This window comes from Acanthochromis polyacanthus, chromosome 11 (genome assembly GCF_021347895.1).
Source record: "Acanthochromis polyacanthus isolate Apoly-LR-REF ecotype Palm Island chromosome 11, KAUST_Apoly_ChrSc, whole genome shotgun sequence".
In the NCBI taxonomy this organism is placed as follows: domain Eukaryota; kingdom Metazoa; phylum Chordata; class Actinopteri; family Pomacentridae; genus Acanthochromis; species Acanthochromis polyacanthus.
The window spans coordinates 32,801,086-32,817,008 of NC_067123.1; the positions used below are offsets into that span (position 1 = coordinate 32,801,086).

The window sequence follows — 15,923 nt, forward strand, 5'->3', positions numbered from 1 at the left end:
GAGCTAAGATTAGTACATAAATACAGGTAACTAATTAAGAAACTGTCGAAACGTCGTCCATGTTAGCAGTACAAATTACTAGTGATGGTCAAATGAAGCCCCATGAATCACTGAGGCTTTCCAGCCCATTGCTTCATTAAAAGGTTCACTACTCGAAGCCTCACTGAAACAGTGAATACTGCCATCTGGTGTTCGAATGAAAATATGACCTGAGCCGAAATTTGGTATGAAGATCTATGCAGTAACAATTAATATCGGATGCATCTATAGTATATGTACGTGTGCATGCATGTGAACACCCATGAAGACTCATGGCTTTGTTCTTAATCAAACCTGCAATAAAAGCAATACAAGAGTTTGCATTTTCATTCATTTTTATTTAAAAATAAAAGTTTCTCAAGTGTGGATGGGTTCAGTCGATTTCTTCGTTTACATAAAATTTCTCCTGCTTTTGAGAACACCCTCTCACAAGGCACAGAGGATGCTGGTGTTGACAGCCATGCTGTTGCTAGTCGATATAGATGCGGATACTGCGTCTTGCAGGTTTTCCAGTATACGAGTGGATCCTCATTCCTCAGAATATTTGCCTCTGCCAGGTAGCGGTCCAGCTCAATCGTTGCATCGGCAGTGGCGCTGGAGCTGCTCCTGCTGGTGGTGACTGATGTGTCCAGGAGCTGCCAAAGCTCACCTAATAACAGTCGCACATAGGGTGAGAAGGTTGGTTAAGACATTCAAAATCACAACACCAACATCATAATAGAGAATACAATGATCAGGTGACTCACCATGATTGGCTGGCGGATCCACGGGGATGGCTTGCAGGTGGGAGGGGGGAGACTCTCTCCTGATCATATTGACACACTCATTTTTCAGTCTATTTATTGCCTCTTGTGTTTTGCCAGGAGTTAGAAATCCAAGTTTTTTAAATCTCGGATCCAATAAGGTTGGCAGTGGGAGAGCACTGACTGATTCCAAGTTGTGGATGTGTTCCTTAAGGCGCCGGATGAGGTTGTCCCCCAGCTGCCTTGCAGTGGTCAGGGTTGGGAGTCTGCAGGAAACTGTATGATGCAGCATTTTCATGAGAGGGATCACTTTTGATCCAGACACCCTCCTCTCGCTAGAGACTTCAACTGTTGCCTGATGGAATGGCTCGAGAACATTCAGCACATCCTTTATTGCTTCGTATTCTGAAGCTGTTGGAGGTGCAACGTCAGTTTTTAGGGAGGCTAAGGCTGCTCCCACTGGCTCTCTGAGCTCATACAACCTTTCCAACATATGGAAAGTGCTGTTCCACCTTGTCTCAACTTCAATTATCATTCTGTAAGGCTGCCTCCCCATTTCTTCCTGCACCTGAACAAGCCTTTCTTTAGCTGATGTACTGGATCGAAAGAGGGTCACCAACCTTCTGCATTTATGGCGCAAGTCATTTAGCCCAGGCACATCATCAAATGACTTGCGCACAAGTAAATTAATTGTGTGTGCAATGCACACGGTGTGTCTGATGTTTAGCTGTCTGACACACGCATTCATGTTAGCTGCTCCGTCGGTGACCAGGCATTTCACTTTATCCGTTATGCCCCACTCCTCCATCAGCTGTGCATGCCCTGCAGCCAGGTTCTCAGCTGTATGGGCCTTCGGGAAATGTTGCACTCCCAGTAAGGAAGTGCAGAGCTGGTCCTCATAACTAATGTAGTGACAGGTCACCGCCAGATACACATCCATGTTAATGGATGTCCACATATCCGACGTGAGGCTGACAGCTGCAGCCTTCCTGACCTGCTCCTTGGCCTTCTCCTTGGCCTCCCGGTATCTATCCTCCACCATTGACTTCAGAGCCTGAAGGTGAAAATCAGAGTTGTTATTCTACTTACTTAAATAAAAATTACATTTGGCTCTGTTCACACACCTTTCTGCTTGGGAGCACATAGTTGGGATCCAGTGCATGAACAAGCTCCCTGAATCCCGCATCCTCCACAATTGAGAAAGGCTGAGAGTCCTTAATGACCATGCCGACCAGAGCCTCATCCACCAGCGCTTTTCTGGAATCTGTAACATTTAATGCTGCCTTATAGTTGGAGTCAAACACCAGATTTAGTAAATATGCAATAAATAGTTCCTGTTACTTTGGCTTGTCTCTGGCCTGTTGGCAGCCTGGGCATGCTCATGCATGGCTCGATAATGGCGGATCATTGAGGAAGTATTATTGCTGTATGTGAGCTGTCTATCACACACCAAGCACCTCACCTTTAATAAAATCATACATATTGTGACTGATAGTTCACTCTATGGCAAGTATACAATAATCACTAGATTCCAAGAACTTCCCAGTGGGAGGTTCCACACAAACAAACCTTATTATGAGCAGTTTGCTCAAAATACTCCCACACAGGTGAGGACTGGTTCCATCTGTGAAATGGGGGGATTTGCAGCACAACAAACAAAAATGAAACTGGGGGGAATGTGAATTCACTTTTAAGTGAGTGACTTTATCATCACCTGACACAAGGCCCTGCTGTAAAACTATGTTTTCCCAGTGAGTTCTTGACATGGAAGGTGCTGTAGAGAAGTTTGTGACTGCAGAAGAAGGTGCACACACCAAACAGAGGAGTGAAATCATTGACAAACTTAATAAGTGACACACATGCACACACAAACACCCATGATTTCACCCAACTCACAAACAGGTGCAAAAGAAAAGTATATATATGTGTAATAGCTCATGTCAAAACCCTAGAATTGGGAAAATAATCTACACTGCTTCTACTCCTAAACCACTACCTCTCTACTTTTCAAACTATTATCTACTATCTCTATTTTTTACTCTGACTGACTCTCTAACCGCTAACTCACTCTCTCACAAACCACCTGACAACTCACTACAAACGCCGACACAACCCACAGTGTCCCGCCAGATTTGAAACGCTTATATGAGGAAGCGATACGTTGAATGAACCAATGACGTAACCTGAGCAAACCGAGGCCTCGTTTGTCATCGGTCACGTGATTTCCTCGGACACGACACAAGCCTCGAAGCAAGGCTTCATCTGACACGCCCACTTTTGCTCGAGACACGCCTCGAAGCCTCAGTTCATTTGTCCCATCACTACAAATTACTATAGATTTAGGCTTGTGTATAAAAATAGCTATTTCCTTAACCGAAGCATGGATAAATACGGTTCTGAAACCTAATGTTCAATATTTATATTGATTAGCTACTTCCTTGCCGGCGCCTAAATACAATAATTCCGAGGGCACGTAAATGCAACATTGCTGTTTTCGTTTTAAAAGGTCAGCCCATGCCTTTGTGTCAATGTCGACCTCTTCTGGTAAGATGCATCTACTACATCCTTTAACAGTTAGCACCTTTAGATGGCAGTAAGCGTCTTTCAACAGGTAACTGCACTTTGTACATTCATCTGATCAGGGTTGATCCTCATTCTGCACAGACTATGTAGTCTTCTCTGCCAAATCTTCCAGGTTTGCTATGACCAAATATGACTGTTATGCAAGAGTATATGAAGAAGCTGTTTATGGCTGTGTTTTTTTACATGATTTTATTGACACTTCTCTGCCACACCATGTTCATGAGTTGGCATTAGACTTGAGGTTAAAGCTATAGGCAGTATAATAAAATAAACTTTACTTGAACTTCTTCAATACTAGATTTTTAGGCTGGATATGGATTTCACGCTGATGTTCCTTGTCACACACACTAAAAAAAATAGGCAAACATTATTAAGAAGAGGCCTTTAGTGCAGAAGGACGAATGCCAGTGTACAAAATAAAATAATGGCAGTGATCATATTGTACTTGGAGTATGTTGGCTGTGGAAAAAAATCCACAGCAACAATATATCTACAGTGAGCTAACACTGTAAAATATAAAATCTGTCCCCATCAGTGCAACCCCAAGTCAGCCTACAGAACTGTTCATAGTTCTGATTTTTTTATTTTTTTTATTTTAGGTTTATCGGTTTGCCTGGAGTATAAGTGTTACTTATTCTGTTCTTGTCTCTGTTCTCTGTGACCTCTGGCTGCAAATTGAATTTCTTTCCTGAGGACAGCGAAGGCATTTTAGTGAGTTCAGCGGAACCGAAGCGCAAAATTTAATTTGCTCCCGTCCTCATGGACCCTAGTTTGAACTTTGAAGCAAATATTTTTTGTAATACTTTGCATTCATACATAGATACACAAGCTAGCTATAGGAAATATCTAACTTTATCAACTTTTTCAGAAACTAAGAAGAAGAAGAATGTCTTTATTGTCATTGTATTAAAGCAACAACATTGAAAGTGCAGTCCTTAAAGTGCACAGTGAACAAAAATAAATTACGTAAAAAACTAGTTGGCCCAGTGTGATTAGCTCTTTCTACAGCATGTGCCTTGGGGCTATTCACATGACTGTACAATCTAAATACAGACATTAGTTAATTTATCTAGTAATAACTAAATACAGTAAAAAATTAATTAATTAATTAAAGGTAAAACAGATAAGAACCTTTAAAGTATTTGGATTGCAGAACTTCCGTACAGAACTAACCTTGTTGTTTAGAAACTGACATTTCTAGGTCATATTGTTTTGTGAACACAGAGTTCGTTACAGTGTCGTAAAACTAAGATAAGAACCACAACAAACACACAGATGAACCCTTGCAGCATGGCTCCAGTGCTACAGAAATAAAAGTCACAGGACTCAGGTGGCTGCGGGATGACTTTCCAGAAATTTGGTGTTTTACTGAACTAAATGCTTGATTAAATAAATTACAAAATTAATTTCTTCCCATCGAGATGGATTGCATACAACATGAAATTATCACAACTAAAATATGGCCAGACGTGAGTCAGACAAAGGCTTAAGGACTTATCAACAAAAAAATTCAATAAGCCCCTGAATCTTAATCCCCCACATTCCATGAGACACAAGCAGGAACACTTTCAATATCAAACACCCACTGCCTAGACAGAGGCACATTTTGTGTTTTGTCTTTTCTGTGTCATGAAAATGTGTCAGTATTTCAAAATTAAGGTGGAGAAAGGTGCACAGCTGATTTGTACAAGGTTTTGAAAACTGTTTCAACCTGTAATTGACTTTTGCAATAAAAATAGGTTTTGACCCACTGACTTTCTCAGAACTTTCCTGCTTATGCACTTCTGAATGTCTTAAGGGTCATGAATGCTGTCTGAAAAAAATACAGTTCAACACCTCATTAATAAAATAGTTCATAAATTTAACTTTTTTACTGGTGTAGTAGGGCGATATTATCACAGAGGAAACTTTTGTTACCAACATGTGACCTAAAATAAGACCGTGATTTTGCAGTCTCAGACAGATTTTGGTGAATGCCTTAAGGTGTTCCAAGTCATGATGACTAAATAATGCTTAATTATAACATTTTTACTCGATGTTACTATTATCCAGTATTAGTGTCATGTCCCAATTCTATTTTCTGAATATCCATGCATATGAATATATTGCATTTAATAGAAATTCAGTGAATATATCATTTAAATTTAATTTGCATTGCATATTGTTTTACATTGCTGAATACAGATAGTTCAAACAACAACTTTCCAAAGATCAACAAATAACCCAAAAGAGCTATTAAACAGCGGTACAAAGTTTCGGCCACACCTTCATATCTAGCGCACAATACTGTTTTATGATCCAATGGAAATTCAGTCGTATGTTTGTGGCTCAGGTAGGTGGTTATGGCTAATTTTAAAAGAATGCATCAAGTAATTTTTGCTTAAATCTATGGTGGAATATTTTGACAGATTTCTGATTCGTTGAATGTGTTGTCAAAGAAAAACAGCATCTGACAAACTTTAAAAGAATTAATGTTACACTAATTGGGTTTATGATTATGGTTTACACATATAAGTTTAGGAATTAATTAAACTTTTTGGTTTCTTTCCTGTACGAAAATTCGAGCTCCTGCGAGTTTGCAACAGCAACTGTGTCTGAATTGTCCCATAAAAACAGAGCAGCAGAGGTCTTATACTGATTGACTGCCATCTATGGAAAGTTTATGGTTATGTAACCCGAATAAACATCACAGATCTGCTGCGGCCTGTAAGATATTCGGAAATACATATTTGGTATGTCATCAAAAATTCAGAGCGCCGATTGGCGGAACTGAACGCACGCCCCGCCCACGGGCCGTTGATTACCTTTTCCACTTCCCCTGCTCGGCTCCAGTAGTTCTCCACCCACCACCAGAGAGAAGACACCGCACAGAGACGCGCGTTCCTCGTCTAAACATATGGCAAAAGCAGCCGTCTTTCTTTCTTATATCGTTGTGCCCACTACTCTTTAAAAATTCCGCCGAAAAAGAGAAGACGATTTTCCAAAACCTTCTGGCCGTTATCTCACGTAAGTAAAGTAGCTTGAGTTCCTTGGATTCAGCAGACGGACGTAACATGGCGGGCTGCTCTTTTCTGCCTTCTTGCTACACATGACAGACCCGATTCATTGAATGCTGTGTTTTCGAGATGAAATGTCGTTATATTTATAGGTATTAATAAGTTATAACGGGGTCTTATCGCCACAGTCTAGTGTTTAATCGTGTAATGATTGTGGTTTGTTTTTGGGTTAGTAGCTGAATACAGTGCTAACATGAGCGTCTTCCATCGACGGACAGCTCAACGGTAGCGGCTCTCTCGTTCAGTCTCAGCACCGCGTTTTCTCGAAATGTCCTTTCATATGGTCAATCCTGCTTCAATTTTACATGTGAAATGTAACACTTGTGACATTTGTGTCGTACGGTTGTGTGGTTTAATGGATTGGTTACGTATTGCGGTAATCTCTCATTTGTCAAGTTGTGACACTGTTTTTACTCACAGCGCATGCGCGTTTCATTTAGACAGTTATTCTGTGCATTAATGACGAGAAAAGAAGTAATATTATTGTCACATCGAATACATTGTGTGTTTATTAAAGTAATACAAAAAAGCCATGTAAAGGGACGCAAGAGTGTCTGTTAGGCTTTGACCAGAGACAAAATGAGATGAGAGGTACACTTCAGCCATACATAAGGACAGCCTTTTCAAGAGCACTGCATTTCATGTGATTTCCCTTGTGATATATGGCACGTGTTTAACTTTCTCAGTGTCTTTCTCATGTATGTACATTTAATGTGTCTTGTTTGTCCCTCAGGGCTCCCCTGTCTCTGTACAGGTGTATGAGCGCTACCCGGAGGGCCTAGGGGCCGCTCTTTACCGGGAGCACTTCGACTTCAACGCTGAGCCACCTTGGGATCCTAGCTGATAGCGGGACAGGTCCATCTCCTGACTTGTCCATGTTAGTGCCTCCGTTATACAAGCAATTATGCATGCTTACTTACACAGTTTGTTTGCTGCTGTTTTTCAAACTCCTGTAAAGTGTACATCTATACCTAGGCACTTTCAAAGGTGTCAGGAGTATGCACATTTAGTAAATAGCTCATAGGTTTTTTAAAGAGAATTCCCAGAGTTAATAAATACATAAATGAAGACAAAAAGAATATTTGGAGGGACAAGCTGTTGAGTTGACCTGTGTTTTACATTTATATGCTTAAGTTACTGTAAAAAAAACAAACAATGTTTTGATATTATTGGTCCTGATTTCTCTCTCTTTCTTTTTCCCCAGTTTGTTGCATACCGGCAGGACCCATTGGCTCAGTCGTGACCCCTTGACTTGTTTATCTGTTCTTTATGATTGTCGGCTAAGCGGAATACGGTTGAGATGAAAGGACTCGCTGACAAACCCAGCTACATCATTGATCTTCTGGAGGGAGGAGTGACCCTGGAAGATGTCATTGACGGACACATCTGTGAACAGGCTCTGGTCAGTTCAGCTTGTAGGCCTTTTATTTGCTTTGCCAGAATGTTTCAGATAGCTTACATGACACTCTCTGTCATTAGTATTTTTATTTGATAGACATCTTGTTGATATTTGATACTTAAGTTCTTGTTGATGCCAATAATCTCCACGGAAATCTGAAATTTACTTCCTTTTGCATTTGCAGGTGGAGAAGAGTGCGTTCGTGGTGGGGGACCTCGGTGCCCTGATGCGACAGCATGTGTGCTGGCAGAGTGTAGTGCCACAGCTGCAGCCCTACTACCCAGTCAAGAGCAACAGCAGCCCTGCTGTCATCGAGGTGCTGGCCTCCTTGGGCCTGGGCTTCGTTTGTGCCAACAAGGTAGGCTTTTCAGTTTAGCAGATCCTAATTCTGGTAGCTTTGGTTGGTTAATTCACTTTGACACTGCACAGTGTTTCATCCTCTTATGAAAGCACTTGATATTTTAGGGCAATTACATTACAAACACTCAAGTGATTACTCGTCAGCTGATGATGATTATCCTTTCACCTTATGCAACACACTTGGTATCTTTTTGATTGTTTTGAAGGGGATTTGCATTAATGTCTCTACTTGTGTCTAAACTTGTGTGTTCTCTTGCTTCCAGGCTGAAGTGAGCTTGGTGTTGGAGCACGGCGTGTCACCAGAAAACATCATCCTGTCAAGTGTTTGCAAGCAACTGGCACACATTAAGCATGCTGCCAAGAACAACATCCAGCATCTTGTGTGCGAAAATGAGACAGAGTTGTCCAAGATTTCCCGTCTGCACCCTAATGCAAAGTAAATGAGCTAATCTTTTTCGTCAGCCCCTTATAAGCCTCAAGACTGTGCTAATGCAATTACTGTGTTAATTAGGAAGTACATCATTGTTTTTTTGTTTTCAGCTTTGTCAGAGTACAAACAACTTCCAAGATACGTGGTGCCTGGCTGATGTTATTTTCCTTTTATTCTAGGTTGCTGCTGCAGTTGACCACTGAGGCCCATGCAGCTGAGACCAGCATGGTCTTCGGCTCCTCTCTGAAGAGCTGCCGGCATCTGTTGGAGGCAGCCAAGGAGCTGGGAGTCCAAGTGGTTGGAGTAACCTTCCACATCCCCAGCTCCTGCCAGGACCTGCAACAGGCCTACACCCATGCACTGTCAGATGCTCGCTGTGTGTTTGACATGGGGGTGAGTCTTGTGTATAATATATCTTAACTCAAATATTTTCTCTCGATGTTCTGTGGATTTTATTTTATCTCTGATTTTCTTTTTGATTAATGGTAACGACTGACTGTTTGCTGTCCCCGTTTAGATGGATCTGGGCTTCAACATGAACATCCTGGACATCGGTGGTGGATTTACCGGCTCAGAGTTTCAGCTCAAACAGGTAAGTGGTGAACGATGTAATGACGGATGCTTCAGTCAGATTTCAGCAATGACATTTGCCACTACTTGCCCTACAGCTGAACTTCCTATCACTGAGTCAAAGATAATGTACAAGTTCTGCAAAAACTTCCCTTCAACACTTGCCCAACCACGCAATTGGAAATTGAGCTGTTTTTTAAAAGTTGAAATTTTGTCAAAAACACACTAATGTATTTTAGTTTAAAATTACTTTCATCAACAGATTATTGAAGTCATGATCTGTTTACTCAGAGATATTTTCAGTTATCTAACTAGACCGCTGTTTACACACAAGAAAGCTTAGTGCTGGTATCTCTGTTGTAGCTCAAACATAAATTTATTCAACTTTTGTTAGGAACAAGCTGAAAGTTACCATTCTCAGCTCTAAAAGCTTTTAATGCCCAGAACAAACATCCAGGTTTTAGTTTGTTTTTTTAGTTTTTCAATGTGTATTTGCTGCATGCAGGTTGAGTCTGCTGTCAGGCCGCTGCTAGATGCCTACTTCCCCCAGCTGTCTGGTGTGCAAGTGTTGGCCCAGCCGGGTAGCTTCTACGTGGCCTCAGCTTTCAGCCTTGCTGTTAGTGTCATCGGCAAGAAAGTGGTCCCTCGTCACTGGGACAGCCTAGCTCAAGGTGCGTTCTGTAATTCTCTAAAGTTGTGTATTTATTTTTGTTGTTTCAAGATTTTTGAATGCATCATAAGAGTTTAACCAAACCGCTGGCGGTCCGACTCTGGGTCTTCAGTCTGTAGATGTGGCACTGTGTTCTGTATTTGTGACCTGATGTATTCACACAGGTGAGAACAACGAGGATACCGAGTTCCTGTACTACATGAATGAGGGTGTTTACGGCCCATTCAGCCGCAAGCTGCTGGGAAACTCCATCACTGCCCCGTCAGTGCACAAGGTTAGTAGGCCTCCACCCAAGAGAGGCAACCCCATTCAGGACTGAATGAAGCATGTGACAGCAGCTCTAGTTGAATACGGGAAAAGGGGGTCACGCATTATGAGCATTTAAGGATGCAGGATCAGTTTCTTTAGATGGGTAATTATATTGACCCAAAGTCCCTACATTGGTTCTGGGTTATTTATACACAGCCTGAGGTATGTATTCTGCTCTTGCAGTACCTGATTTTTGTGTTTGTTTTAAATAGCTCACATCAGGTATGGGGGATAGACTTGACATTTCTGTTGTTACATTGAAGTTATAAAAATGATAACTATTTCAAACACCTTAAATGTTACATTTTCTGGCTTCTACACCTCTTGTTCTCAAGTATATAATATGTCTGTTTTATATATGAGGTTTTACAGAGCAAAAAGTAAAGATTAGTGCCATTTTTTTTCAATCAACATGATCCTAAACCTCCCCAGAAAAGTCTGTATTTCAAAAAGAAATATTTTTAAGTACATGATCCCTCAGAATCACTGACACATTATTCATACCTCTCCAGTCAACAGTATGAAGCAGTAATGTCCATTTGTAGCACATGACTTTGATTTAGTGACTTCACAGCTATTAATAATTCCTTGCATCACCTACGTGATGTGGCTGAAATTCAGTTCTCCATCTACTGGCCCTCTGTAAGTTATGCTACCCTATGAAGCATAAAAGCACATTGAAAGACTTGCACTTGAAGATACTTGAGTTTTTGTTTTGTTTTTTAATGAATTTTGCTAGTATCTTTTGCACACGGAACAAAGGATACCAACAACTGGCCTACATCTGCAACAGACATTTACTAAACACAGTGACAACAAGGAAACACGAGTGCGGATAGTACACATTGTAGTTACTTTTTAACTAAAAACCCACCACAGAGAGGTTACAAAAGGGACAAGGTTTTGGAGACATGATCACTAATCTCACTTTAGCAGAAGTCCCAGCTGCCGTGTCGGTGAATAGAAACCTGCTCGAAAATACTAATGATTGAACTCTCGCTGTACTTGCACTTGCTGTGTTTAGGTTAGGTGTAGCATAACAATAATGATACATTGGCACTTCTGCGCTCCGTTTACCTCACACTCATAAAAGAAATAAACGCTGTGACTTACAGACCACTAAGTACAACTGAAGGTATAGATTACTAATAATGTAATTACAGAAGGCAGGGTAAAATGGACAAAGATGGCTAATGATGCAGTTTGTCTTTTCACTTCAGTGTTGTTGTAATTACTCTGTAGATGAGCTAATGAGCTCACGGGCAGTGAAAACAATAGAAGAATGTCAGTTAGTGCAGCTTTTAGCTATCTTTGGTGGTCGACTGTAATCATATTGATTCCTGATGTCCAGTACAACATTACATGTACGCTTGACATGGCATTAACCGTGACGGATTAGAATCATTAACCCTCGTGTCGTCCTGCGGGTCACAATTGACTCGTTTTAAAGTTTGGAAATGTGGAAAAAATATATATTTTCACAGTGAAACTTCTGATGTCCCCATTTACGACATTTATGGGAAATCTCTGAACATTTTTTGGTGGAAAAAAGAAATGTTAAAGATGTTTCTTAAGAACAATTACAAAAAAATCATCCAAACTCCAGCGAATTTCGCTGGATTTTTGATGATTTTTTGTGAATGTTCTTAATAAAATATTAGAAATTTTACTGATATATGTGATCACTTTGGACATTTTTAGGATTTTTTTTGGAAGATTTTTACTCATTTTTAAAAAAAATATTTCCAAGAATTTTCTTGCCTAATTTGGGGGATTTTTTTTTTTAAATGAAACTTTTAAGGACTTACCGGAATTTCTTCCTGAAATTTGATGTATTTTTTGCTGAATTTTTGGATTTTTTTCAGACACGGAAACAAGATGTTTTGGTGCTCATAAATGAAGACAACAGGAGGGTTAAGGAAGCGCAATCAATCACTCTCCTGTGTTTGCCGTGTTTTGCTGACACTTTGTTCCTCTGTGCAGCATGTGTTGTGCGCTGAGGAGGCCGTGTATCCCAGCAGCCTGTGGGGCCCAACTCTGGACCAGTTGGACCAGGTGGTGGAGCGCTGCCTGCTGCCTGAGCTCAGTGTGGGAGACTGGCTTCTCTTCTCCAACATGGGGGTGTGCGGCCTGGAGGAGCTCAGCTGTCTCTCCAGCTCCCCCCAGCTGCCCGTCTACTACACCGTCTCCACCTCTGACTGGTGAGTAAGGAGCTAATAAGCATGTACACAAATACAGCTAAAAATCTGAGTCGTACAGAGAGCTGATCATCACACTTGATGTCGCCTTCAGGTACGAAATGCAGGAGGCCGGCGTAGCGCTGGACAGTGCCATGAAGAATTTCTCCATGCTCCAGTGCAGTGCGTAACTACCCTCAGCCCCTGCACAGATCCTCCTCGCCTCTGCTTTCACCATGTGAGAAGAGAGGTCAGCGTGGTATTTGGGACAAGGGGCAAAATGTGGTCAACATTCCAGCCACCTTGGAAAAAGCAGTGTCCCGTTATTTCTTCCAGAATTTGACTTTTTTTTTTTTTTTTTTTTTTTTTAACCTCCAGAAATTGGAAACAGTTGCTCGTCTGACACCTCAATTGTTTAAACTTTTTCCTGGAAGGTAGTCCTGGATTCCCTCCTCTCTCTTTGAAGGACTCAGAATCTGTCAGCTAAAAGAACTCTAGCCCAAGCTCAAATGACATTATGCAACAAAATGGATGACTTTTCGGAGATGGGGCCCCCCCAACGTGTTTGGGGTGGTTTGTTTCCTAAATCAAATTCAGTTTACAAAATGTACAATTAAATCAAATGTTCTCTATTGATTACCTGTTGGCAGTCGTGTAAATCATGTGTCTGTTCAACACCAACACGTTTTGTCTGTAGATGATTTTCAAAGTGTTTAAAAGAATCAATGCCTCGTGTGGATTCTGTACTTCAGACCCCTCACTTTGCATAGTTTAAATGAAATTATGACAATGATGGAACCTATTTCTTTATTGCAGATCACCTCAATGCATTTTTATTTATTGGATTCAGATATTGCTGGGGCATATTTAAAGCTCCATCTTTAAGTGTGTTTTGCCCAGGTATTATGCTGTGGCCCATCTAACAGTGTTTTCCTGATAAGATATTGATGTGTTCTCTTTTTGTTTGTTTGTTTTTTAACGCTACATGGATTACGTGTGCTGTGATTGCCATTTGTGACCTCAGTGGTTTCCCGTTACCTGAAACGCATGATGGAATAGCTTGGGAGATTCTCTCTGTGCTGAGCTACAGCTTGAACACAGAGAAGTCGCATATTACGGCACTCCTTGCCTCTAACGAAGAGAGGTTAATCTGGTTTCAAAATGCACAAAATCTTTTGTAGGTTAAAAAGAATTACTGTGACATTTAACATCGCAGCCCTGATTTTTCAGATCTTCATGTTAGCGTCTCTTGTCGATGGATTTGTCTCCCAGGATCTGAAAAGCCAGCAAAGGAACTTTTTTCTGAAGAGTGCGCCAACATACATTATCTGTATGTGGCAGATATTGATGTATATGTCTAGATCTTTAAAATTAAAGACATGCAAGTTGTACACAGACCTCTCTTGAGGCAGTGCAAATGATAAATATGCCAGACCTTTCCTCATGCCTCTCTACAGTTATGGGGGACATAATGCACAGTTTCTTGTACAGCTACATGTTTAATAATATTAAAGATGACCTGACTTATCTGCAGTTTTTAAAGAATCCTGCCCTTGTGTGTTACAAGTGACTAATGTATTAATTACTTGCTTGTCTACGGCACTAATGGACCATAGCCTGTTTTTGACTGTAAATTGTGCTAGTTAAAGTAATGAAAGTGATTAATTTAATACATTTCTGACTGAAATCATTGATCTTGTGCACGTGTGGTCTTTGATGAGGGAGGGTTGTAGAATCCAACATACTTTCTGGTTTATATTATCACTGTAGGCCAGCAGAATCCAATAGTGGATAGTAATTTTGTCATACCAACAGAAACGCAGACCTGCCAACCTGTGTGCATTTTGCGTAGCAGGTACGCAATTTGACGTCAAAATACGCTGATACGCTCCGCCTCATTAAACTACTCAAAAAGCTGCAGACATCTGTGAGTGCTGTTAGAAATGTGGACGTGCAATACTCATGCCTGACAAAACGAGGCAGCAGTGTAGTGGTGCAATTTCAACCAATCATCATAGAGTAGCGGAGAATAACGAGTCTGCCGAACCCTTGTTGGCCCGCTCTCTTCTGTCCTCTGCCTCCCTCCGCCTCTCTCCCCGTTCCCCGTGCCCCCACCCGCAGCAGCTGGCGGTTAAAACGGTAAAATGGTGTGTGTGTGTGTGTGTCTTTTGGCAAATATGTACTGTTAATAACGTCACTTTCACGTTGAAGATACGATGTCATATCGGGGAAATAAGCACCAAGAGTTTTTTTTCCTATCGACATGAGCGCGAGCTGTGTGTGTGTGCGTGTTTGCGCGTGCGTGTGAGAGATTAAGTGGTACTCAAAATATTTCGCCAAGGTTGGCAGGTCTGGAAACGGTTTTCTTCAGGTAAAGATTTATTCACCCTTAACCCTCGTGTCGTCCTGTGGGTCAAAACTGACCCATTTTAAAGTTTGAAAATGTGGGGGGGAAAAATATTTTTACAGTGATCTTTGAACATTTTTTGGTGGGAAGAAAAAAGATGTTAAAAAAATGTTTCTTTCAGAACATTCACGTAAAAATCAACCAAAATCTCGCGAATTTTGCTGGATTTTGGTTGATTTTTATGTGAAAGTTCTTAAAGAAAATATTAGTTTTACTGATGTATCTAATCATTTTAGATATTTTTAGGATTTTTTGGTAAGATTTTTACTCATTTTTTTGAAAATATTTACAAGAATTTTCACATTTGAGGGATTTTAAACAAAGTAAAAGAGGAAATTTTTGAGGAATTATTGGACTTTTTTGCAAATTTTCAGAAATTTGGGGAATTTTTTTGCTGAATTTTTGGATTTTTTTCAGACAAGCAAACAATGCTTTTCAGTTCCCATAAATGAGGACAACAGGAGGGTTAAAGTACACTTGTAGTGTTTGATATCCATTGATAATCATGTTTATTGTCCTGAGAACACAAGCTGAAGGCTGTGAATTTCCACATATGTAACAGGACAGCACAGTTTTACAGCCTAAACTCACAATATACATTTTTATACTGTACAACCATTTTTTATGTGCTAAACTAAAACATCCAAAGAAACATATTTGAAATTTATTTTGAGGTTTTTCGCTAAATGTGTCCTGAAAGACAAAGGGTTCATTACCCTTTAAGCCAGAGAAGGGGCTTTTAATTAGTGAAATCAGCCGCTCTGTTGGAATGAAAACTCCCGTGCTCAAGGGCTTTGATGACAAATACAATATATGCTTAACACTTCTCTGACAGTTTAATTATTAAAGAGCCTAGTTGTTATTGTACGGTCTTTTCCCAGCCTGCCAATGCCCATTATAGCATCTACATTTTTCTAACCATCTTTAAATCCATCCATTAGAGTAATTTAGAGGTGAGGATTCAGATCAGGAAATGAGGGTTCCCAGCTGTCCAGGGAGTAAAAAGGAAAACTTGGTAATTCCCATCACAGTGTGGAAATTACCTTACATATCCTGCCTGTGTGTTCCTGAACAAGATACTCAGCTCCCATCTGTGTGTCTGTGCTAAGTGACTCTCATTAAGATCCTTGGTTGAATGCCTATAACACATGATGCAGCATTGATAATCATATATTTCTAG

The 15,923-nt window shown here is 40.6% G+C and overlaps 2 protein-coding genes across 2 annotated transcripts; one reads left to right on the forward strand and one right to left on the reverse strand.

The window, feature by feature from the left end:
* Positions 1–220: 220 nt before the first annotated feature.
* Positions 221–1,640, reverse strand: LOC127536184 (E3 SUMO-protein ligase ZBED1-like). Its single transcript, XM_051955865.1, has 2 exons — positions 786–1,640; positions 221–688 (listed from the first exon to the last, which is right to left on the reverse strand). Exons 1-2 carry the CDS (start codon positions 1,588–1,590, stop codon positions 366–368), a joined length of 1,128 nt encoding a protein of 375 aa, XP_051811825.1. The 5' UTR covers positions 1,591–1,640; the 3' UTR covers positions 221–365.
* Positions 1,641–6,177: 4,537 nt separating this feature from the next.
* On the forward strand, positions 6,178–14,026 carry azin1b (antizyme inhibitor 1b). The gene is made up of 11 exons (XM_022197842.2): positions 6,178–6,371; positions 7,155–7,298; positions 7,626–7,823; positions 8,005–8,178; positions 8,444–8,616; positions 8,790–9,003; positions 9,128–9,202; positions 9,686–9,851; positions 10,015–10,124; positions 12,143–12,360; positions 12,452–14,026. The coding sequence occupies exons 3-11, from the start codon at positions 7,722–7,724 to the stop codon at positions 12,525–12,527; spliced, it is 1,308 nt and encodes a 435-aa protein (XP_022053534.1). The 5' UTR covers positions 6,178–6,371; positions 7,155–7,298; positions 7,626–7,721; the 3' UTR covers positions 12,528–14,026.
* The last annotated feature ends 1,897 nt before the right edge of the window (positions 14,027–15,923 follow it).